We start from the raw sequence: 25,828 nt of genomic DNA, 5'->3' as shown, positions 1-25,828 counted from the left end.
TGAATGCCTCCTTATGACTATCACTGTGATGGGGGCTTTGGGAATACTGTAATAAGATACATAATTAAGTGACAGTATTGTAGCCACCCAATTCCAGCTCTGCCACATACCTGTTAGGCAAGTTGATGTCCTTAAGTTCCAGTTTATTCTTCTGTAGAGTTGAACTATTAGTATTCACCTGGTAGGCTGTTGTGAAGATTAAATAAAGAATGTCAGTATAGTATCATCATATGCTTGATACTAGATAGTATTTTATATAGTCATATGGTACATGACTGATATTATATAAAAGAAGAGTAATAAAAACAGTGAATAGTATGATCATACAAGGTATAACCAAATACTTTAATTGTGACACGTAGATTATGAAGATTATAAATAGCCCAGGAATGTAGAAAAGGCGGCGGCGGCGGCGGCGGCGGCGGCGGCGGCGGGGTGGGGGTAGTCTTAGGCAACCAGTTAGTATTCTTGTGCCTCAGTTTTTCCACTGGACACACTGACTGACGGTAGTGTCAGATGTTCTAGACAGTCATTAAAACCTCAAAGCATTTTTTTTTTTTTTTTTTTGTTTTTATGAGATAGGATTTCTCTGTGTAGCCCTGGCTGTCCTGGAACTCACTCTGTAGACCAGGCTGGCCTTGAACTCACAGAGATCCACCTGCCTCTGCCTCCTGAGTGCTGGGATTAAAGGTGTGTGCCAACACCACCCAGCTCAATTTTCCTTTTTGTCTGATTGAAACAGGGTTTTGATATGTAGGCCAGGCTGGCCCAGAACTCTCGATGGCCTTGCCTCCACTTGTTGAGTAGGGTTACAGATGTATACCACCATACTTCCCCTGCCCATTTTAGTTTTTGTTGTTTGTTTTAGGCAGGGTGTCACTATGTATCCCTCCCTGGCTAGGCTGGAACTCACTATGTGGACCAGGCTGGCCTTCATCTCACAGATAAGCCTGCCTCTGCTCCTGAGTATTGAGATTAAAGATATGTGTCACCATACCCAAACTTTCTATGCTTTAAAAATTTTATTTACGTATTTATTTGAAATATTCTTGCTATTTAGCCTAGGCTAGCCTCAGACTCTGCCTTTGCCTCTCAGGTGATGAGATGATGGCACCTGCTATAACACCTGGACTATTTCTGATTTTCTAAGAGGTATATGTAGTAGATGTTAAAGGGGAAGCTTGAGGAGATATTGGAAATTTAGTACTTTTGCCAGATGTGGTTGTACATATCTCTAATCTGAGCACTTGGACAAGAAGGAGGATTGCTAGAGGTTTGAGGTCATCCTGGTCTGTGTTGTGAGTTCTAGGCCAGCCATAGCTATATGTTAAGACCCCATCTCAAAATAGAAACGTGGGTCGGTCATTGAGATGACTCAGTGGGTATAGGCACTTGCAGGTAAGAGTTTGATACTGGGAGCCTACTTGGGGGCAGGAGAGAACTGACTCCTGGAAATTGTGCTGGATGTGGTTGACACACACATTGAATCCTAGCACTCTGGGTTCCAGGCCAGCATGGGGAGACCCTGTCTCAAACATTCAAACAAAAACCTGGAGATGCGATGACTTCCTTCCAGGAATGGTGCTTGATTTGGTACTACTTTCTCTTGTCTCACAGACATTTAGTTGGCTGGAGCCAAAAGTTGGTTAGTGGATGACTTCATTCTGAGCCCCTCTGTATAATTTTGAGTCAAGTGATTTATGACTCAAATTACTTTTCTGATCCTCTGGCAAAATATCAATTAAAAAAATCAGTCAAACAAGTGAACAGATGAGGCAGAAGGCTTAAGTCTTTGGACTGGCTACTAAGGACGTGTGGTCTGCTGACCATGAGTGACTCTCTGGGACAGCCTCATGTCCCTAGGATGCAGCCCAGACTGCCGAAGTCTCCCCACCTGTAAGCAGGTTTGCATAACCATGCATGGGTGACACCTTGAGAAAAGTGCTTTTCCACCGACACCTAGGAGACAGACTTCCTCGCTGGGTGCTCGCTTTCTTACTGAGTTTTTGTTTTTCTTTGTTAGTCTCCTGAAAAGTTTGTGTTTATTTCTGTCCAGTTCAACTTTCTTCTTCAAAATTTCAGAGAAGTTTCCAGTGAAAGTGAAGCTGCCTACACTTGTTTTTCCCTTTAGTTTAGCATTTCCCTCTTTTGTTGCTGGTTCATAGTCTCCCTTCTTCTCTCTTTCCTTCCCTCTTTCTTTTCTCCCTGCCCCCGGCATTGTTTGCCAAGGTTTCAAGTTTACACTGAGAGGTGAGGCAACGTTGATTTTGGCTGAACAGCGTAAAGCCAGCGGAGTCATTAAGTGACGTAAGCTTTTTATTTTTTTCCTTTCTGTCAAAGCTCTCTGGCACAGCTGGGTATTCTGGTGTCAGAAGAAAAGAGAAGAGCCTTTCTGAAGATCCGGTCCAGGGGATAGAAGAAAGTAGGAGTATATTCCAAAGGTGCAGCAAGGAACATCGACAACAGTCCTCAGAATCCAGACAAACTTCCTGGCTTTGTGTCTCTTTTCAGTTGTTCAGAGCTTGGCTTTTGCTAGAGGATGATGAGACAAGGCACTAAGAGGGCGAAGAGGAGTGTGTTGGATTCCTGCCTTTCCTTCCAGCGGGAAAGATCTTGAGTCCACCAGAAGCATTATAAAGAAGACTGAAGAGCTTATCTTACTTAGCCTGGTCCCGGATGCTGTTGAGTTGAGGATTCCCATCTGTTTCACCAGGACTTTTGGGAAATACTTTCAAAAGCATAGAAGGAAGCAGGACTTAAGGACTTGTCTGCATTAGTCATGTGCCAAGTTACATTTTGAACACCGGGGCAAGTGAAGGACAGCTTTGTCACCTGGATCTAAAGGGAACCTAAATTCTTTGAGCTTACATATGTGATGCTTGGGAGATTATAAAATCAGTCTTCCAATATAAACAGACTTCTGAATTCTTTTCTTTTGAGGGCTTCAGCAAACACAAGTTCCCTGCCAAAAAAGACTAAGGCCTTTTTATTTATTTATTTTTTTATGAGTGCTTTTGGGGCTAATGTGAACAATAATGTCTTGGAAAAGAAATTATTTTTCAGGAAGCCGTGGTAGTGTTCAAGGGATGTTTGCACCTCGAAGCTCAATGTCTATTGCCCCCAGCAAAGGCCTCAGCAATGAGCCAGGGCAAAACAGCTGCTTCCTCAACAGCGCCCTGCAGGTAAGGCCACCTCCTTCTTTGTGACAACTGATATTTAGTTCATAGTCCTGTGTTTGCAGAAACTTTCACATGTGATAATTGACACTTTCTGAACTCCATAACCTGAGATCATATTTTACATTTGTGATCTTAGGCAAGACTCTTTATCTTTTTGATGTCAGTTACCTAATTTGTAAATTGAAGATTAATTATGATAGAAGTATTATTAATCTGTTTCAAAAATTTTAGACTGTATTTGAGAATAGTGTCTTTTTTTTTTTTTTTTTCCCATGTGCCTGTGTTGTGATGTGTGTGGGTGCACGTGTGAGTGTCTGTTTTCTCTGGCAGATCCTTCTTCTCTGCCTACCCAGCACTGAGATTACAGCCAGGGCTGCCATACACACTGGGAGGCCATCCCTCACCCCCACATTTCCCTCGAGTAGGAGTATCTGGAAATACTAGTTAGAAGGATAGAGTGGGGAGCAAGAAATAGAAAATACAGGATAGACTCGGGGAGGGCCTGGATCCTAATCCATTGGGCCCCGACTGTCTCTGACTTGGGTATTTAAAGGACTACCAAGGGGTGGAGCAAAAGACCTCCCCCAGCACAGCCCAGTGCAGACCATCTCAGACACCTGTACTCAGGCCTGTGGTCTAAAGCCACAATGTGCTCCGACAAAACACCCTACGTCTTCCTAGGTGCTGGGATTTGAACTCTGGTTCTCGTACTTAAGTAGCAGGTAATTGACCCACTGAACAATCTCTCCAGCCCCAAGTTGATTTCAAGTAGCAGAAACTCTAGGTATGCCCTGGTCTGGTATTCCAGGGCAGTTTTATTGTTGTTTTCTTCAAAAAGATTGTTTTTATTATTTTAAACTCTGTAGTATAGGTGTGTGTGTCTACGTGTGAGTATAGGTGCCCTTGGAGACCAGAGTCATCAGATCCCTGAATTACAGCTGTGAGCTGCCATGTGGGTGCTGGCAATTGAACCTGGGTCCTCTGGAAGAGCAGGCAGTGCTCTTAGCCACTGAGCCATCTTTCCAAGATTCTCTCCCTACCCCCACCTCCATTTTGGCTTTTCAAGACGGGGGTTTTTCTTGAACTCTCTGTAGACCAAGCTGGCCTTGAACTCAGAGATCCGCCTGCCTTCTACCTTCTGAGTGCTGGGATTAAAGGTGTGTGCCACCATGCCCGGCTCACTGTGGCTTCGTAACTCTTAGAGATATATATCACACACTCAGCAGCCCACTATTACTATTTATCCTATTGACTTAAGGAACTGTCACAAAGGTAAAAGTTTAACATTATGGTTCAAGCTTTTAATACAAATTTAAAGGTATTCTTCCTTTTCTTGTAGAGGCCATTAATTCTGCACCATTTATTGATGAGTTAATTCTTTACATGGAACCTGGCCTTACATTTGCTAAAGTGTTCTACCACGTGTCTAATCCCCCCAGCCGAATTCTACAGTTTATAATCCCTAAACTTCTTCTTCAACATCACATTTGATTTTTATTATAAGATATTTTCCTTGAATGACTTTTTTTTGTTTTTTGTTTTTTCTTTTTTTTTTTTTTCCGAGACAGGGTTTCTCTGTGTAGCTTTGCACCTTTCCTGGAACTTGCTTTGTAGCCCAGGCTGGCCTTGAACTCACAGAGATCCGCCTGGCTCTGTCTTCCAAGTGCTGGGATTAAAGGTGTGCGTCACCACTGCCCGGCAGGGGAAGTTCCTCTGATTTTTTTTTTTTTTTAATTTGTTTAAAAAAATTCTTTGTGTGTGAGTGTGTGTGTGTGTCCACATGAATGCAGTGTACCCATGGGGCCAGATGAGGGTGTCAGATCCCCTGGAGCTGGGGTCATCGGTTGCTGTGAGCCACCTGCTCTGGGTGCTGAGAACCAGAGCCTGTGAAGACAGCGTGTGCTCTTAACCACTGAGCCTCCTCTGCCCTGATACTTCACCTTTTTGAGATTTGTTTTAGTGTATTAGAATGATCTTTTGTCTCGAGCATAAAGATCCTTTCTCCTGCAGCCATTCCCTGTTTGCTTGAATTCTTGACTTGAAAGTTAAAAGCTATATGTAGGCTAATGAGTGTCCTCTGCTTTGGAAGGTTTTGTGGCACTTGGACATCTTCCGCCGTAGCTTCCGGCAGCTTACCACTCACAAGTGCATGGGCGACTCTTGCATCTTCTGCGCTCTCAAGGTAAGCTCTGTAGATTGTTTTCTCTCACATCTTTAGCTTGCCAGGTTGTTAGTAGTGAGGGGATTGGGTTAATTAGGGCAATCCTTTTTTTCTTTTTTTTTCCTGAGACAGGGTTTCTCTGTGTAGCAGCCCTGGCTGACTTGGAACTCACTCTGTAGACCAGGCTGGCCTTGAACTCACAAAGATCCACCTGCCTCTGCCTCCCCAGTGCTCGGAATAAAGTCGTGTACCACTGTGCTCAGCCTGAAGGCTGAATTCTTAGTTTGTCATGACTGCCTAGGTATGATCATTATATATCTAATTTAGTTAACTTTTAGCTTAAAGTAGAAATACTCTTGAATACTCTTGAATTTTCTAATTTACATTGTTGACTAAATTGCAATAGTTGACTAAAATTTTTTTTGAGATAGGTTCTTATGTTTTCAAAATTAGCCTAGACTGGCTTTGAACTCACTACTTAGCTGAGGGTGAGCCTCTTGACTTTACCTCCTATGTGTACTGGGATTACAGGCATACACTACTAGACCCAATTTCTCTGATGCTGGGGTTAGTTAAGCCTAGGGCTCTATGCTTGCCAGGCAAGCACTTTACCAACTGAGCTACATTGCCAGCCTTTACTTGCTATTGTTTTGGAAGCATTGTTTTTTTTTGTTTTGTTTTGGTTTTGAGACAGGGTGTTATTTTATATCTCCCTGGCTGGTCTCGAATTTATTCTGTAGACAAGGCTGGCTTTGAACTTGGTAGTTGTGGTTCTTCCACCTTTAGTTCCAAGTTCTGGCCTCACTCCCATTACAGGATCCTAGGAGGAGTGAGTCCTCTGAACTTTCTGTCATTTGGGTCGCAGACATCTTTTTTTTCTAACTTAATATGAACCACTATAACTTGTAACAAAACAGTATAAATGATGGGGGGTGTATATAATCAAAATGCATTATATGTGTGAAATTTTCAAAAAATAAATTATTGGCTAGCCAGTTTAAATATAAAATTTAACAAACTAAATCATTAATAAGTTGATTGTAACATTTCCTACTAGGCATATTTAGAAAAATCTATCCAAAAGAACACTTTACCTAGTTTTATAAATGACATTTTTAGAACAACACATTGTCTACTTGGTCAGTAAGTTCAAGGGATGTCTGCTTCATGGCATTAGGCAGATACTTGCTAAGGAAATACTCATCTTGGAGAGATCCTGGGAAGAAGAATCTCCCAAAACTGGGAACTCATATGCCTTGACTGGTTGGGACTTCTATTTATTTATTTGAGATGGGAGTCTCACACTGTAAAAATACTCCTGCCTCAGCTCCTCAGTGCTGGATTACAGGTCTAAGCTATTATGTCTGGCTTTGTATAGTTTTTGACTTGGGAGGGACTTTGGAGAACCACCTACCATACTCTTGTATTTCTTTTTTCAGAGCATCAAATTGTTATTTGAATATATATTAGCATCTTATAAGCCAAAGGAAGGGAAGGTAGCCTTCAGGCTTTATGGCACATACCCAAAGATATCCAAGCAGAAGGGAGGGAACCTGTTTTTTAATCTTTTTAACTTGAGGAAATATTTTGAGACTTTAAAAAGAAGATGCTTATGATAGATGGGTAGCTACTTAGGGGGTCAAAGGCTCTTTTTGGGATCTCATAATTCTGAGGAAATTTTAAAGTTTTAATATTTTCCTCATGGTGTTACTGCTTAGTCTGACCAGATTTATTTTCTTTAAATTAGTAGAAAATATAGTGACTTAGGCATTGTAGAGAATCAACTTGATGTGACTAATGTCATTTTGATTGTAACTGCCATTTTGCCCAGCAGGTGATCTGGCATGCATTCCAAACACACACACACACACACACACACACACACACACACACACACACACACACACACACCCTACCCCCCCATGATAAATATAGGTATTAAAATACACACACATACCCCAACCCACCCCCCACGGTAAATATAGGTATTAGAATAGCCGAGTATTTTGTGTCATGTCGGTAGGAAGTGTGTTCCAGTTGGCCACAGGCTGCCTGTGTCAAGTTCAGTTCATAAACCCATTGCTCTCCTGTTCTGATGCCTGGAGTATCCTTCAGTCTTGCTGTCACTTTCCCTCCCTCCCTCCCTCCCTGCCTCCCTTTCTTCTTTCCTCCCTACAGGGTCTCACTGTGTAGCTCTGACTGTCTTGGAACTCACTATGTAGACAAGATTGGCCTCAAATTTAGACATTTGTCTGCTTCTGTCTCCTGAGTGCTGGGATTAAAGGTGCATGTCCCCAAACCCAGCTACATTTCTTTCTTAATTCCTTCAAATTATCTTTCTGCAATCTGGGATTTGTCTGATCTTTCTTTGGTCTCTGCAAAAGTGAAGGCTTGAGATTTTTGTCAGCAAAATAGCCATCCAGTATTTAGAGATTGATTGAAGTTCTGTTACTTTGTGGTGTTACCATGTTGTTTTATAGAGATAATTATCAATTTTTAAATCCCATCCTCATACTGTTTCCTATTTTAAACTTAGAGGGATGTTTGGTGATGTTAATAAGAAATTCGTTTTTGGGGCGGTGGTGGCGCACGCCTTTAATCCCAGCACTCGGGAGGCAGAGCCCGGCGGATCTCTGTGAGTTCCAGGCCAGCCTGGTCTACAGAGTGAGTTCCAGGAAAGGCGCAAAGCTACAGAGAAACCTTGTCTCAAAGAAAGAAAAAAAAAAAAGAAATTCATTTTTTTTTTCTTTCTGGCTATTAATGACATGTTTGTGTTTGTTAATGTTTTAGCTTATTAAGTTTAGTATATAAAATTCTTATCTCATACTTTTTTTTTCAAAACAGGAAAGTTCAATTTTCCTTTTTGAAGTATACTTTAACACCCTACAAATTCTGTGAAATCAGATTTGATTATGTTGGAGCATAATTGTTCACTTTTTTTCTTATTGTACATGTTCTTTATTCTGCATATATTTACATTTCTTTTGAATATTTACATAATCATGGAATTTTTATATGTTGAACAGGCATACATTCTCCTTCAGTAGATACAGCTGAACAGTTGTTGTTTTTTTTTAAATATAATTCTTTATGGATTCTTTGGGCATTTCACATCATGCACCCCAGTCCTGGGATTTCAACATGCATGGTTCCTATTACCCCTTGTGGGTAACATGGGGCCATGAACATCATCCCAGACCCCAGCTGCAAGAGGAACATGGACCCAGACATGCCCTCAGCAGCATTCTCTGGGTAGACCAGGCTGGCCTTGAACTCAGAACTCAGAAATCTGTCTGCCTCTGCCTCTTGAGTGCTGAGATTAAATGCCTGTGCCACCATCATTTGGCAAATTGTTTACTTTTAAATCTACATAAAAGGTGCACACACACACACACACACACACACACACACACACACACACACACTAACCTCACTAACAAGTTCCTAGATGAATCAGAGGCCAGCCAGCTCCATACCCCATATTTAGATGAGGGATTTGCCCTCTGAGTATTGCTGAGTTGCACACCCATTCTTTTTCTGGGTATGTAATTTTACCTTGCAGCACCTCCTGTTGTGAGATACTTGTACACTGTGAGGGTGTGTTGCTGTGGTTGGTGGAATAAAGAGCTGAGCGGCCAGTAGCTAAGCAGGAGGTATAGGTGGGATTTCTGGGGAGAGAGAGGAAGAGGAGGAGAATCTAGGTGCATGGGAGAAGCCAGGAGACACAAAGGAAACAGGAGGAGCAATATGGGAGGGAGGAGCGCCATATGATAGACTGTAGGTTAATAGAAGTGGGCTAATTTAAGGTCTCAGAGCTAGTGGGACCGGCCAAAGCTAATGGCCAAGCATTCCTAATTGGTAAGAAGTCCCCTTGTCGTTATTTGTGAGTTGGCGGCTGACAGAAAAGCTTACTACACCTCCTCAACTGCTCGTCCCATGGCCTTTGATACCTTTATTATTTTTGTTTTCTCCTGTCCTCTCAGCATCTGTCGGTGTTCTTGTATTTTTGAGCTTCACCAGTTAAATGTTGTATCCAGTGCTTCCAATTGCTTTATGGTGGTTTGTATATAATAATATTTATGATTCTTTTCTTTTGGTACAATGAAATACACTGTTTTTCCCCTGTGTTAATTGGTATTAAATCTATATAATTTCAGACTTTAGTTCTGGCATGCTGATTCCTGGTAGTGACCTTTGTTTTAAAGAATTTGTGTCGGCTGGCGGTGGTGGTGCACGCTTTAATCCCAGCGCTCAGGTGGCAGAACCAGGTGGATCTCTGTGAGTTCGAGGCCAGCCTGGTCTACAGAGTGAGATCCAGGACAGGCACCAAAACTACACAGAGAAACCCTGTCTGGAAAAAAACAAAAAAAAAAAAAGAAAAGAAAAAATTTGTGTCAACAAGATGGCTCAGTGCGTAAGGGTGCTTGTCATCAAGCTTAAGACCTGAGTTCAATCACCATTACCCACAGGGTAGAAAGAGAGAATCAACTTCTGCAACTTGTCCTCTGACCCCCACACATGTGCTGTGGTGCACTTGTACCCACACACATGTATACACACATATACAGATAAATTAATTAGTTTAAAAAAGAGAAAATTGATGCAGTGTCACTGCAAACCTTACTTACTTGCTTACTCCAAACCTCTATGCCTGTCAACTCTGATTTAACAAGGAGAAGATTGTGTTACACCAATTACTGTTTTCTTTCAAAACCCAACTTATTCCCATCTATTATGATTAAATGACTTTTCCTGACCTAAATTGTCATCACCCGTAGCCCGGCAGCCCTGCATTCTTATTGTTCATGTTGGATTGCTCCTGCCCCCCTGAGCACAGGGTCTAACGTTGGTGTTGGCATATTCGTTTGTCTCTGTACTTAGTATGCAACAAAGATGTTCTTCTTCTTCCAGGGCTTGTACTTGGGCTTCGACAGTGCCAGCATGTAGGACAGAGTGCTTCTTGTTAGAGGCAGACAAGAGTGTTGCTTTGGTTGATTAAATTTAATTTTTCAGTTAGTGATTTAAAAAAAAAAACAGTCCTAGAAAACACCTAAAAAGCTGGAGCATGATGCCTAGTGGACAGGAGGAAGTAGGTTTTGTTTTATAAGATGCCTGAAACTTCTATATTAAGAGAGCAATTCGACTGTTTAGCTGTGGTTAATTTGAGAATTTAGAGGGGAAATCCTTCAATATCTTTTGAGTTGTACCATGTGGCTGTTCCTTTTGAGTACTGAAAGATTAGCACAGGGAATAAAGTGATTAAGGAATTATTCACTGTTCATCATTAACCCAGTTTTTCTAGACTATAGCAATGGAAAGATTTTTCATTATTCTTCATGACCAATATCAGAGAGTAAGCCTGTTACCCTATACTATTTTTTTTTAAAGATTTATTTATTTATTATATATACAGAAGAGGGCACCAGATCTCATTACAGATGGTTGTGAGCCACCATGTGGTTGCTGGGACTTGAACTCAGGACCTCTGGAGGAGCAGTCAGTGCTCTTAACCTCTGAGCCATCTCTCCAGCCCCTACCCTATACTATTTAAAGGAGGAAATTAGAGTTCTAGTTTGCTCCCTGGAAATCTTAGCTAGCTAGTAAATGAAGTCTACACGTGAGGAAGTCAGTCTTTGTCTATTCCAATTACTATATGCTTGTGTTAACTTCCTTATTTTGATTACCTATGGATTTGAGCATAACTGTGTTGTTAAGTCCTCCTAGGCTATGGGTATTCTAACTGTCTTCAGCTGATTTTACCATTGAGATAATTTGGGTAATTTAAACTAAATCCTTCATCCTTTTTAAAATTTGGAGTTCAGATTGCACATTTTAATCAAATAGAAGGGTGTAACTACAAGTGAAAATACAGAAATCATGATTAAGTCTTTCTTTTCCTAAATATATGACAGTCTAGACTTAATATAGACTTAGAATCTTTGCGCATATCCACAAGAATCCTTTCATTCTTTCAATGCAGTAAGTGGATAAGGTATTGATTCTAATAGTGTTGGTAATTTGTGAGGAACCTCATCTTTTGTTATGGCAAAGTTAGTAAATTGACCATTGTGTTGTATAAAATATCAACATCAGTTTATGATTTCTCACTAGAAGCAGTGCTGTGTTCTGGCCCGTCTTTGTCTGTGTCCATTATCTTGAAGTTTTGGTGTTCTTGCCACTCTCTGCCTCTGTCTTTGTGTGTATGGAAATCTCTGTCTGCACTGGCAGCGGGAATAAGTGTGATAGGTAACTTTTAATGATCTTTATCCTTTCCATTCTAAGACCAAAAGACCAAAATATTGAATATTTAATTCAGTATCAATTGAATATAAGTAAAGACTTAAGCTCACCAGTAGATATGACATTGATAACAATTTAAAGGAAGTAATAATATAGGATATGTGAATGCTTTTCTAATTAAGAAGTCCAGAAGGTAGCTCTTTTTAGTTATAAGGGGAGAGAATCCCAAGGGAGACAATAGCCAGTTGTTCTCTGTGTTCCCTAAAGTTGGATCAAATATTTTTATAGTTGGGCCTGATAGTACATGCCTGTAACCCCAGCACTTGGAGGCTTAGGAAGGAACATTGCTGAGTTTGAGACCAGCTTGGTTATATAGTGAGTTGGAAGTTATTTTGGGTTACATAGCAAAAAGAACTCCCACCTCCCGGAAAAAAAGTCTTTATTAAACTGGATGATTATCTGATGATATTAAGGAATTATTATTACCCTGTTTAGAGGATGGTATAGGCATTTTTTTAAGAATAAAAAATTATTTTTTAGAGTTACATTCTGGAATACGTATAGGTGAAAAATGTCTGGCATGTGCCTCAAATGATCTGGAGTAGGATACATATACAGGCAAGCAACATGAAGAGAATTAAATTAGCCACAAACTGGTCATTGTTGAATAGGATCATGGACACATGGAAGCTGGTCATGCTATTCTGTCTGCTCCTGATGTATTTAAGACTTTTCTATAACAAAATATGAAAAATCTTTTGTTGGCATTTAGGTTGCTTCAAAGTAAATAGGTGCATGACCTTGCCCTGTCTTGAAGGAGAACTTACAGCGTTCTTTGACCACACAAAATCAATGGAAGTTGTTTTTTTCTCAGCCATCAACAAGCCTCAAGGACTAACTTCCTTACTTCCAGAGGCTTATGTTTACAGACTAGATTGTCTACCTTTAGATTCTTTGATTTCCAGAAGGTATAGGCAAAGAATGATCATGAGAACCAAAATGCTAAACAAATTGGGAAGCCCGGGTCAGAACCGGAATCCTGAAGAGCTGAGCAAATGTCAGGCTGGTATATGATGCCTTTGCAAAAGGTATTGCTGGACACCTGTGAGTGATGGAAGTTGGGCTGCTGATGGGAAGACAGTCTAACACCTCAAGCCCTTCAGTTACTGAGAATATAATCTCTTCTTGAACCTTACTCTCTCTAATACTTAAGAATTATTTTAGGGCCATTTCTTGGGAACCTAAGTATGGACCAGACCAGAGTCCATCCACCTTGCCAGTATTTAATTAAAGCTTCCTTCAAATTTGGCTTTGAGTTGTGGTAGGGGTCTTATTCTCGATCAGTGGGATTAACATTTTCTGGAGGCCTCCAGCAAGAGTCAGCCCACCCACCCAAATTCTAAAGCTAGACTTTCACTCTGAAACTCCAGGGCTGAGGGGCCACTTCAGGAGGCATGTGTGCCAGTTATTGGGGTGAAGTGCTGTGTTAAGAAGAGCAGCAAGTGTCTGCAGAGGCCTCCCGAGGAACGGAAGGTAAGCTTGATGGTTCTAGAGTCCACTGCCAAGGAAAACAAGATGCGAGGCCTTCTCCAGGCCACCCTGCAGAGGAGAGGCACACAGCACACCAGAGCTCTTGAGGACACTGGCTTCAGTGGCATCCCTTGGGGGAGACCTGCTGGTTGGTTACAGTTTCAGCCATGGTGACATGCAGCCTCCTGCTACCAGCACCCTCCAGAGTCTGGGAGAGTCTGTGGCATAGACCTCCTTGTCTTAGGTGTCTCCTTCCCCCAAGCAGATGGGTGACTCCTCTCCCCAGGAGGGTCAGTGTGACAAGGAAGCCTGAGGAAGCCACGGAGTGTCATAAGCAAGAAAGAAATAAATGAGCCCAGACATTTAAAAAAAAATGATTTTAGATGGAAAGCTAGATATTCTGAGAGAGAAATAAAAAGCTGTTCTCTGCTCAGAGCAAGGGTGTGTGGTTTAGGGGGAAAAATGACTTCAGCAGCAGCTGCATTTGTAGATGCCAGAACACAGAGACTTTGTGTCTTCATGGCACTGTGTCTTATTTACATGGCCTTTGCTAATCCAGATAATTATGTGCTCACGTGGACAGAGTTGTCTGCCACTTGATCCAAGAGAGATGGGTGGGGAAGCACCTGCTTCTAGTCATTAGAGTCTTGTTATTTTTGTACGACATCCAAGAAAATAGTTAACAGATAAAAAACATTGTACTATTTCATGAATGAAAAGGACCTTTAGTTTCCTCATGGAGGGACCATAGACAGAAACCTGAACGGTGTTGTGTTGTTTTGGCTTATCAAAATGGAATTGTTAGGAACCCACAAGAAAGGATGGTTCCTGGGTTTGAGTTCTTCCTGTCCTTTCTCTCTCCCTGCTGTAGAACCCAGCAATTGGAATAATACCAGTTTTTGTTCCTTATTGGTACTGCCACCTGTTCTTACTGCTGAACTAAATGTTCTTGGCTTTCTGTGGTGTGAACAGGATCTCCCTCTGGGAAAGGTGGGAGGGGGGTGGAAAAGGGAACAGGAGGAGGCCGGTTCCAGGCCCTGTGCTCATGTGAGAGGGACACACAGGGTTAGTGTGCTGCCCTAACAGAGGGGCTTTGTGCCTGAGCTTCTTGCAGTTACAGCTCCACAGATGCAAGCTAGGGAGGCCCGGGCTGCGGCTCCCCAGTCCAGTTCTTCCTAGCCAGAGCAGAGCAAGGCTGATGCTAATTACAGTAAGAAAAGATAGAGGAACCAGTCAAGGGCCATTGGAAACACATTCCTGTACTCAATGTGGGTGGGAAAGCTGCCTGTGATTAATTAGGAGATGAGAAAAGAATACAGCATGGAGACATTGAAGCTACTGAATACAAGGACCAGATCTGTTGTTGCCCATCCCCTGTGTGTGCAGACAGAGCTCTGACCTTGGACCTTTCCTTTCTGTGCCCAGACCCTAATCACTTATTTTATTTTATAAGATCCTAATCATTTTAAGGCATGGAAAACCTGCTTTTCTTTCTTCTTTTTCTTTGTTCTCCCTCGCCCCCTTTTCTTTTCTTTTTTAAATTTTATCTGAGACAGGGTCTTACTTTGTACCTCTGACTGACCTGGAACTCACTAGACCAAACCGGTTTGGTACCCATAGAAATCTGATTGCCTCTGCTTTCTGAGTGCTGGGATTAAGCATGTGTACCACCAAGCGGGCTAAAATCTGCGTTTCTTGAATGAGAACAGGAGAATAGAAAATAAAATAGACCTTCCTTCCTGCTCAGACCTCAGAGACTGAGTCGTTAGCTCAGTAGAAGCATCTGACTGAGGCTCCTTCAGTATAGGACAGTGACAGATGGACAGCTTAGTAACTTCAAATAGGAACAGCTGACACTTGGGGGGCAGTTACTACTGTCAGACCTAAGCCTAATCTACGTGTATATCATACACACACGTGCTAATCTGTATACATCTTATTGTAGACTAATATTTGTAGTGTTATTTTTTTCATTAAGTGTTCAACTAACTGAGAGAGGTAAATATTATTCTTCAGTCTTTTAAAATAGAGAGAAACTGACATCTAGAGAAGTTAAATAGCTTACCCAAGTTCGTGTATCTTGGGTGAAGTACTGTTTGTTTTTGTTTGTTTGTTTGTTTTTTGTTTGTTTGTTTGTGTTTTTGGTTTTTCTCTGTGTAGCTTTGGGGTCTGTCCTGGAACTTGCTTTGTAGACCAGGCTGGCCTTGAACTCACAGAGATCGGCCTGGTTCTGCCTCCTGAGTGCTAGGATTAAAGACGTGTACCACTACCACCTGGCCTCTGGGTTGAAATATTGTTAATTTTGTTTTTATTTATTTTATTAAAATTTATTTTAGATTTATTTTACTTTATGTATAAAATGTTTTGACTGTATGCGTGTAGGTGCGCCATGTGCCTGCCCCTGGAACTGTGGCTACAGATGGTTGTGAGTCACCATATGAGGGATGAGAATTGAACCCAAGTGCAAGAGAGAGAGAGCATCACGTGCTTTTAACCACTGATCATCTGTCTCCAGCCCTTATTTTGATTTTGTTGTTGTTTCTTTTTTTCTTTTTTCCCTTCCTTCCTTCTTTCCTCCTTCCCTCCCTCCTTTCCTCCCTCCTTCCCTCCCTTCCTTCCTTTCTTGAGACAGGGTCTCAAGAAGATCTGGCTGTCCTAGAACTTGCTATGTAGACCAGCTGACCTCAGACTCACAGAGATCCACCTGCTTGTGTCTCTGGCTCTGGAGCTTAAGATTAAAGGTGTATGCCTGGCCCTTGTTTGGTTTTTGATTCAGGCTTTTACCGTGTTGTCTAGGATCTTGCAATGTATCCTAGGTTGGTCCCAAACTTGTGGAGTGCTGGGATTATAGACATATGCCACAATGTCTGGTTCTTGGGAATTTTGAGCCCAGTTTGACTCCAGGCATACTGCACCATGCCTTGTTTATATGGTACTGGGGCTTGAACCCAGGGCTTTGTGTATGCTAGGCAAATACTCTGTATACTGAGGCACATCCTCAGCTCCCTTCACTGTGTCCTCTCTTGGGTGGAATCTTCAACTTTCTTAAATAGGGTCATTTGAACGACAGAACATAGAAAACAAGTTAACTGTTGTCTGTCCTTCCTTCCTTCTTTCCTTCCTTCTTTCTTTCCTTCCTTCCTTCCTTCCTTCCTTCCTTCCTTCCTTCCTTCCTTCCTTCCTTCCTTCCTTCCTTCCTTTATTCTCTTTTCATGAGATCTACCCATTTCACATGATTGATTCAGTTACTTAAAACATACATTTTTATTGCCTTTTATATAACTGTCATTCTAGATACTGAGAGTATATCAAAGAACAAAAGAGCAAAAACTTATTTTTTCTCACTTGTGTAATCTAACTAAAATATGTGATATATTAGTACCAAGTACAGTGGGGAAAATAGGGAATGGTGGGATTTAGGAAAAGAGAGCTTGAAGGTTTTTTTTTTGTTGTTTGTTTGGTTGGTTGGTTTTTCAAGACAGAGTTTCTCTGTGTGTAGCCCTGGCTGTGCGTTCTTTAGACCATGCTGGCCTCAAACTCGAAGAGCTGCCTGCCACTGCCACTGCCTCCCTGGGATTAAAGGTGTGCATGCCTGGCCCAGAGCCTGCAATTTAAGTAGGTTGATCTGGAGCTACTGTATTGAGAAGTGATATTTGGATAAAACCCTGCAGGAAATAAGCTGCACAAAGAGACACTAATTCAAGTAAGGAATACAAGTACAAAGTCCCTGGTCTAGGCCATCCAAGTAGTTGTAGGATGTAGTGAGAGGCCTTATGGCTGGTGTGAGCGAGTCAGAAGTAGATTAGGTCAAAGAACATGGTGCATTTTCACTTTGGCTTTTACTGCATAAATGATGGGAAATCTTTGGAGGGTTTTCAACAGAGGAATGACATTTGATTTTATTACTGTTTTTTGAGGCAGGGTTTTATGTAGCCTAGTCTGACCTCAAATTTGCTATGTAGCCAAGGAGTACCTTGAGTTTCTGATCCTCCTGCTTTTATGTCTGAAACAGCGGCATTACAGGCATGTGCTACCGTGCCTGGTCTGTGCCGTCCTGGGAACCCAAGCCAGGGCTTTGTGCATTGTAGGCAAGCACTCAACCAGCCGAGCTATATTCTGAACCTAATTTTGTTATTTTTTAAAAAAATCATCTGACTGTTTTGAGCCTACTGTGTATTTCTTTGGAAACATGGTTCAGTTCAAGAAATGGTTGCAGTTGGGTTGAAAAAGATGGGTAAGTGGTTCTTCCAGAGGACCCAAGTTTAGTGAGTTCCCTGAACCTACTTCAGGCGGCTCACAACTGCCTGTAACTCCAGCTTCAAGGATCTAAAACCTCTGGCCTCCACCCATACCTGCATGTCATTGTACATACCCACATTCACACATAAATGAAAATTAAACCTTAAAAAATAGTAAAAAAAGGCCGGGCGGTGGTGGCGCACGCCTTTAATCCCAGCACTCGGGAGGCAGAGCCAGGCGGATCTCTGTGAGTTCAAGGCCAGCCTGGTCTCCAAAGCGAGTTCCAGGAAAGGCGCAAAGCTACACAGAGAAACCCTGTCTCGAAAAACCAAAAAAAAAAAAAAAAAAAAAAAAAAAAGTAAAAAAAGAAATCGTTGCAATCATCCAGTGAAGAGAAGAGTTGGCAGTGAGTGAGGTGGTGAGCAATATGAGGTCTAAAGATATTTTGAGTGTAGAAGTACAATTGACAGGATGTGAGGTCTGAGACCAGGAGAGGGTCAATCATGATTTTCAAGGTTTTTGACCTAAGTACTGCAAGGAAGTAACTGGAAGTAAACATAATGGAATGCCTATTTCTGGGTGGAAGGCACACAGAGTTTTCTATTATCATTATTATTATTATTATTATTATTATTACTGAAAGAGTATGCATAGCGGGGGAAAACGTCCAAAGGCGTGTGCCAGCCACCACGCCTGGCTGGTCTCACATTCTTGATCTTTCTGCCTCAGCTTCTCAGGTGCTGGGGTTATGACACAAGGCATGGCTTGCTATATTATTTGTCAGTTTGGACAATCTTATATTAGCTGAAAAATACAAAAGAGGGCTAAGTTTCATAGTAGGAAGACTCCTCCCAAAGAATAATTGCCAATCCATTTACATGTAGCTTACTCTTTATACTACACATCTACCTTGCTGTTTCAGGAGGTATTGTAACTGCATTACATTATATCTTGACAGTGAGTTCTCCTAATGTGTCCTTGATGGCATCACACTCAGATGCAAGATGTATTGCAGAGACATTTTCTTCATTCCAATTTTTAGACTTTTTTTTAAAAAACATTTTAGAGATTTATTTATTTATTATGTACGCAGAAGAGGGCACCAGATCTCATTACAGATGGTTGTGAGCCACCATGTGGTTGCTGGAAATTGAACTCAGGACCTCTGGAAGAGCAGTCAGTGCTCTTAACCTCTGAGCCATCTCTCCAGCCCTAGACTTTATTTTTTTAAATAGCTAGCTGAATGTGTCTTGTTTCCATGACTGTCAGCATAAGGATGATAGCACCACAGATTAGAATTACAGAGGTTTACTAACAGCATTGTGCTTTTCCTCTTGTCTAACCATCCCTACAGGGCATTTTTAATCAGTTTCAGTGTAGCAGTGAAAAAGTGCTTCCCTCCGACGCTCTCCGCAGTGCTCTGGCAAAGACTTTCCAGGATGAGCAACGCTTCCAGCTGGGAATTATGGATGATGCTGCAGAGTGCTTCGTAAGTGCTTCCCTCTTGCCCTCTCTGATATGGAGTAGGGCTGTTCATCTCCATCAAGGACTGACTATTTTATGATGGCATTTACTATGCCCTGGTCTCTGCATTGGAACTAGGACTTTCTCAACCTTCTTAAGAGTTCTAGAGTCTACTACTTCAATGTGAATTGCCTAGTGGCTTTATGATTTTTTTTTCCCCCTTCAGGCTTAGGGTAGTTTAATGCTTGCCATTACATAAAACAGTGGCTTTTACCTTCAGGTGAACCAAGGCATGTTGAAGTACAAATTGTACTCCCAGAGCTGAACCAATAGTCTGGCATAGGACTGAGAATAGCCAGCTCTAACACATTCCCAGGTAATGCTGTATTGATGGTGCTGCTCTGTCTGGGCAACCACATACTTTGACCTTCTCTGTTTCCAACAATATTAAACAGAGACTATGATGTTCTTCATAAACAGTTACATTGCTCTAGTGACTTTAATCCTTGATCTCCCTTATCCTAATTGCTAAATGCATGTGCCAATACACAGAATGCTACAGAAAATCTTTTGAAGTTGGATAAATAGTATACAAAGTTCAGAAGACTTGAGGTCATTGGCTGGTTTTCATAGTGAGCTTAACTGTTTATTTCTTTTTTTTTTTTTTTTTAAAGATTTATTTATTTATTATGTATACAGCATGTATGACCAGAAGAGGGCACCAGATGGTTGTGAGCCACCATGTGGTTGCTGGGAATTGAACTCAGGACCTCTGAAAGAGCAGTCAGTGCTCTTAACCTCTGAGCCATCTCTCCAGCCCTGTTTATTTCTTTTTAAGACTGAGTCTTATAGTGGAGTCCTTGCAGGACTGGAACTCACTATGTAAATCAGGGTGACCTTAAACATTTGGTGATCCTCCTGCCTCTGTCTCTTGAGTACTATAATTGTGAACGTGTGCCACCATACCAGAATTGAAGGCCGACCTTGGATGAAGAGCACGTTCAAGGCCTATCTGAACTATGTGAGAGCCTGCCTCAGCAGGAAAGACAGACAAGGCAGAGGCCAGTGAGATGGCTTAGTGGCACATGTTTAATGTGCTGCCAGGTCTGATAATCTGAGTTTGATCTTCAGGGCCATAAGGTAAAAGAAAGGAGCTGGTTTCCAAAAGTTGTCCTGTGATCCCCACCCCTATGCATAGGCAGAATAAGTAATGAACTAAAACAGTACGCTGGCTGTGTAGCACATGCCTTTAATACCATCACTTAGGAGGAGGCAGACACATGGAGATTTCTGTGAGTTCAAAGCCATCCTGGTCTATGTAGCAAGTTCTAGACCTCTCAGGCCTATAAAGTGAGATTTTTCATAATGAATTTGATTCTGTTTTTGTTTGTTTCTTTTTTTTTAAAGATTTATTTATTTATTATTATCATTATTATTCTGCCTGCATGTGTCCCTGCAGGCCAGAAGAGGACACCAGATCTCATTACAGATGGTTGTGAGCCACCATGTGGTTGCTGGGCATTGAACTCAGGACCTCTGGAAGAGCAGCTCTTAACCTCTGAGCCATCTCTCCAGCCCCCTTATTTATTTCTTTTTAAGACTTTGTCTTGCAGTGGAGTCCTTGCAGGACTGGAGCTCCATCTCAAAATAAAAAAGGGGGTTGGTATAGGAATAATGCTGAATGGAAATGTAATATCAAAAGTTTATTTACTGGAATTGAGAATGTAGCTCAGTTGGTAGAGTACTTGCCTAATGTATGTAGCTGAGTTTGATCCCTAATGTATAAATCTGACAGAAGTGCACACCGTAATTCCAGCACTCATGAAGTGGAAGGAGGAGTATTAGAAGTACAAGGTCATCCTGGGCTACGTAGTGAATTCTAAGCCAACCTAAGATACAGGAGACCCTGTTGCCAAAAAAAAAAAAAAAAAAAAGTTGTGTACTATGCGATGCTGTTTTTTCTTTCTATACCGTTTCTGTATATACTGATATATTCTTGGAATGACAATGATAAATGTGGGGAGCAGGCTAGTGGTGAGGAGGTAGAAGTACGGTAGTTAGGTGAGGCTGTAAAGAGGGAGAATGGAGCAGCTCTGTGGTGTCTTGATTGTGCTTATTGTTACAAAACTGTATGTGATGAAATTGCATCTAGTTACATCCAAACCCAAGTTCATGCAAAACTGGTAAAATCTGAATGATCTATGCCTTACATTAATATCTTCTGTCTGTCTGTCCATCTTTTTTCCTTTAAAAAAAATTTAGAGATATTCCTGCTTTCCAGGAAGGTTTCTGTGTCTTGGGGTGAATTGCTTACAATTGGTCCATTTGGCTTTTAATTTTACGGCTTTTGTTTTTTTTGGTAGGAAAATCTTCTGATGAGAATTCACTTCCACATTGCGGATGAAACCAAAGAAGATATATGTACTGCCCAACACTGCATTTCTCACCAGAAATTTGCAATGACATTGTTTGAACAGGTAGACCTCTCTATCCTCATGTCTTAGACTTTTTCTTGAAGGACATTTTATCTGGGGATATAGAGTCAGTGGGTTTCAGAACATTGGCTGACTGTGACTGCTTGCTTTGCTTTCCCTCGGGCCCAGTGTGTATGCACTAGCTGTGGTGCCACTTCCGACCCCCTGCCCTTCATCCAGATGGTGCATTACATCTCTACTACTTCCCTGTGGTGAGTTCATGGACTTCTGTTTTTTCTTTAAGACTCGTTTATTTTTATTTTATGTGTATGAATGTTTTACCTGCGTGTATGTTTGTGCACCATACTTATGCCTGGTGCCTACAGAGGTCGGGGAGAGTAGTGGATCCCCTGGAACTGGAGTAACAGACAGCCATAAGCTGACATGTGGGTGCTAGGAACTGAACCCGGGTCCTCTGGAAGAGCAGCCACTGTTCTTACCTGCCACTCGAGTCGTTTTCCAGCCCACTCTTAGGGAATTCTTTATTGTACTGTTAGGCATTCCTTCAGTTGATTGGGTTTTAACTGAGGGCCACCAAATAGCATATATCCTTATGCTGAATCTGTGCTATATTGCAAAAGTCCAGAATTCCTAGGCTTATTAATGGCTAGCAAAATGGGAGGAGAAATGGAGAGTCTGTAAGATTTGAATTTGGAGACAGATAGAGAGACTCACTGTGTTTGTAGGACACTGAGGCTAGTCAGGACATGGGGCTGTAGTATAGTCAGCAAATGAAAAATCACACATGCACACCACACCTTTAATTCCAGTGCTTGGGAGGCAGGAGCTGATGGACCTGTGTGTTGGAGGCCAGAATGGTCTACATAGCAAGTTCCAAGACAGCCACAGAGAACTCACAATGAGACCCTATCTTAAAGAAAGAAAAAGAAAATGACATGTCTGAGTTAGGGTTTGTGTGAATGATTTTGGTTGATTTTTAATTTAGCCATAACTTGGTACAACATCTGCCATTACTTTCTTCCTTTCCCCATCTTGAAGTAACCAGGCTATTTGTATGCTGGAAAAACGAGAGAAACCGTCACCAAGTATGTTTGGTGAGCTGCTTCAGAATGCCAGCACCATGGGGGACCTGCGGAACTGTCCAGTGAGTTAAACTCCATGGAATTTAGGATGAGAAAGAACCCTGGCTTGTAGCATTGCCACAGAGCAGGTGGGAATGGTTGAACTAGCATTGTGTATGTATTTCAGAGCAACTGTGGGGAGAGGATCCGGATCCGCCGTGTGTTGATGAACGCACCACAGATTATCACAATTGGACTGGTTTGGGACTCAGACCATTCAGACTTGGCAGAGGATGTCATCCACAGTCTGGGTACCTGCCTTAAGCTGGGTGATGTATGTGTTAGCTGTCTTTATTTCAGTATTGTTCAAGCACTGAACAAACAGCTATGTTCTATGTGACAATTGATAGAGCATTTTGGACAGATAATACTTGTGTTCTCTGTGCAGACCCGTGAGTTCCATGCACATACTCATATACCGTTTTTGTGAGGATGGTAGAACCCTTTTAGAAAAAAAAAAGGCACGATTTTTGCCTTGAACAACAGGATGGGCAGAACTTAGATACTAATTAAAAAACAATCAGTTTCTATTGATGTTTATTGTTTGTTTATATCAGGATGGTGCAGAGAAGTGTATTCAACCATGGGATGGTAAGGTCAAAGTAACAAGCTGTCTTGACTTTGGGAGCTGAAGGAGGTAGAAGTTGGTGGCCTGAGCTCAAGAATAGGAAATTCACAGTGAGGATGCTACAGAGAAACCACCCCCAAGGCCACTCCCTTGTGAGGGGGAAGGTTTTCTTTTTGTATTGTAGATAAGAGATGGAGAACACAGAGGTATCTGAGGAGAGCCCTGCCAGTTCAAGGGTTATGTTGTGGCAGCAGGAGGGCGGGGTCTGATCTGTTGGAAGCTTGTTTACAAGAATAGAAGACTAGATGCTCTCTCTTGAGACTGGAGGGCTGTAGGAAAGTGATGACTTTCCCTTGGCAAACAGAAATTCACTTTACAAGGTTTCTGTGGAATGCTGAGTGCTACTGGGTCAGAATCCAGCCTGAACTGAACCCAGATCGCTATTTTGTGGGGTTGGGATCTGACAGTAATAAAATAGCTTAGATGATAATTTAGTAGCTTAGGGTTTCCGTGTATTTATTTTGGGGAATGGGGAAAAAATGTGAGAGTAGGTCTCATTTTTAGTGGCTTTGTATCCTGAAGTAGGGAGAGCTAGTATTTTCTTTCAGTTCAAGGAGAACCAGAAAGTCTGGTTTCTTTTGTTCCGGTTTCTGTCTGTGGTAGTCCTGTGACTGAGGAGAGGCTGTTCTTGTTTTAAATAGCCACTCTTGAGAATAAATGAACTGTCCGGGGTCACATTTTGAGGCTCCTCAAGGAATCTAACTAAAGTAGGTTGTGCACAGTAAGATCTTAAGAACAGGTTTTTTGTTTGTTTTGCAGTCTATATATTCTGTATTTCTGGTTTAGTAAAAAAAAAACCTTTGAGTCAGAATCTCTTATAATCCAAGCTGGACCCCAGTGGACTATGTAGTCTAGTTTGCTCTTGAACTCTTCCTTCTCTTGACTCAACCTCTCTCTGTCTTTAAGTAAAGGATAAAGGATTATAGGTCTGCGCTCTATGCCTGATTTTGATTTCATTATTTTGACTATTTTCTTAACTAGAAAAATTCTTAGATCAGAATCCCTTAATTCAAGTGTTTGTATGGCTCTTAGCACTTGAGACAGAGCTAAGCACCTAGGAGCTGAAAAAATTTGAAACTTGAGAGCTGGTTTTTGTTTTAAAATTGTTCTGACTGCTCTTCTGCCTCAGAAAGAAAATATTGAAAAAAAAAATATTGAACTCACCATGCAGCCCAGGCTAACTTTAGACTTAGAGTCCTCCTGCCTTGGCCTCAGAGTGTTGAGATTATAGGCATGTGCCACCATGTGTACCTTTTCAGTTCATTTCTAATAAGTAGTCTGGACCAGCAAAAATAGTTCAGCTTGAGGGGAGAAGCAAGTTACTGTCTTCATTAAGAAATGTTGATGGCCACTGGACCTGGTAGCACACATCTGTAATCTCAGCTTTTGAGAGCCAGAAGTAGAGGATCAGGAGTTCAGAGTCATTCTTTGCTATACAATGAATTCAAAGCCAGTCTGGGCTATATGAGGCTCTATCTCAATAAAGTAAATGTTGATGGAAGAGGTAGGTGTGGTAGTGTGTGCTTACAGTCTCAGCACTCAGAAGGTTGAGGCTTAAGCATTGCCATGCATTTGAGGCCAGACTGGCCTACATAGTGAGTACCACCAGCCAGGGCTACATAGTGTGGCCTTGTTGGGGTGGGAGAAGAAAGAGAAATGTAGATGGAGTCTGCTAAGGAATTGTGTTAGATGGTTGCCTATGTGATGGATTTTTCCTTTCTCTTCTTTTTCTTCCCATAGCTGTTTTTCAGAGTGACAGATGACCGGGCCAAACAGTCTGAACTATACTTAGTAGGAATGATCTGTTACTATGGCAAACATTATTCTACATTCTTTTTTCAAACAAAGATCAGAAAATGGATGTATTTTGATGACGCTCATGTTAAAGAGGTAGGAATATGCAAGGATCTTGAAGTATTTGGTGACTGAATTTTAAAAAATCGTATTTAATTTTCTCCAGTTTTTATTTTAATAATTTTGAATGGTGATTCTCTACAATGTTGGTAAGACACACATACTTTGTGATTGGATTGGTTGTTTTTCTTTTTCTTAAAATAAGGTTTAATTTTTATTTTTTTTATTATTATTACTTGTTGGTTTTTTGGGGGGAGCAGGGACAGGGTTTCTCTGTGTAACCTTGGCTATCCTGGAACTCTCTTTGTAGACCAAGCTGGCCTTGAACTCACAGAGATCTGCCTGTCTCTGCCTCCTGGGTGCTGGGATTAAAGGCATGTGTCACCACTGCCTGGCTAATTTTATAGTTTTAAAACTGTGTCTGTGTCTGTACATTTGTGCATGCCTGCCTATGTGGGTATGTGCATGTGAGTGCAGGTGCCCACAGAGGCTAGAGGTGTCAGATCTCTCTGGGTTTGGAATTACAGGTGTCTGTGAGCCACCTGGCATGGGTGTTGAGAACTGAACTCCAGTCCTCTCTTCAAGAGCATTAACCAATCTTCACTGCTGAGTCATCTCTCCAGCCCTAGTTGGTTGTTTTTCTGAAGCAGGGTCTTGATCTGTAATGCAGGCTGGTCTGGAACTTATAGTGTAACCAGGCTGTCCTCACACTTGAAGAAGTCCTCCTTCCTTAGCCTTCCAAATTACAGTAAGAGCTATTACACCTGCCCTTATCTGTTAAAGGTGAGGGCATTAGTTTTAAATTCTGTAATAGATAGGAACAGGATATGTTTTGTTATTTTTTTCTCAGTCTCTCTAGACATTCAACATGGGTATGTTTTTATAATTGACAAATCTCATCATTATTAAATGGTTGATTTAAATGGGAACATGTAATGCAGCTAATTAGATTATATGCTTAACACTGAGTTGAGGAT

The 25,828-nt window shown here is 41.5% G+C and overlaps 1 protein-coding gene across 8 annotated transcripts in view; it reads left to right on the top strand.

Moving 5' to 3' along the window:
- Usp54 (ubiquitin specific peptidase 54) overlaps positions 1–25,828 on the top strand; it is a 75,001-nt gene that overhangs the window by 7,029 nt on the left and 42,144 nt on the right. For 6 of the 8 annotated variants that reach the window (XM_052733504.1, XM_052733509.1, XM_052733508.1 and 3 more), the window contains exons 2-9: positions 2,341–3,182; positions 5,269–5,361; positions 18,704–18,838; positions 21,177–21,290; positions 21,417–21,499; positions 22,287–22,392; positions 22,497–22,643; positions 24,738–24,887. In XM_052733504.1, the coding sequence (XP_052589464.1) occupies positions 3,036–3,182; positions 5,269–5,361; positions 18,704–18,838; positions 21,177–21,290; positions 21,417–21,499; positions 22,287–22,392; positions 22,497–22,643; positions 24,738–24,887 (975 nt within the window). In that variant the 5' untranslated portion in view covers positions 2,341–3,035. Of the gene's footprint in view, positions 1–2,340; positions 3,183–5,268; positions 5,362–13,010; positions 13,114–18,703; positions 18,839–19,170; positions 19,190–21,176; positions 21,291–21,416; positions 21,500–22,286; positions 22,393–22,496; positions 22,644–24,737; positions 24,888–25,828 lie in introns of those variants that run through there. The other 2 variants (XM_052733505.1, XM_052733510.1) reach the window with 2 other exon arrangements.

Source organism: Peromyscus californicus, unplaced genomic scaffold (genome assembly GCF_007827085.1).
Source record: "Peromyscus californicus insignis strain IS unplaced genomic scaffold, ASM782708v3 Scaffold_12__1_contigs__length_115047231, whole genome shotgun sequence".
Classification (NCBI taxonomy): domain Eukaryota; kingdom Metazoa; phylum Chordata; class Mammalia; order Rodentia; family Cricetidae; genus Peromyscus; species Peromyscus californicus.
Note: the sequence above shows the minus strand (reverse complement) of the source record. Positions and strands in the feature narration are given on the sequence as shown.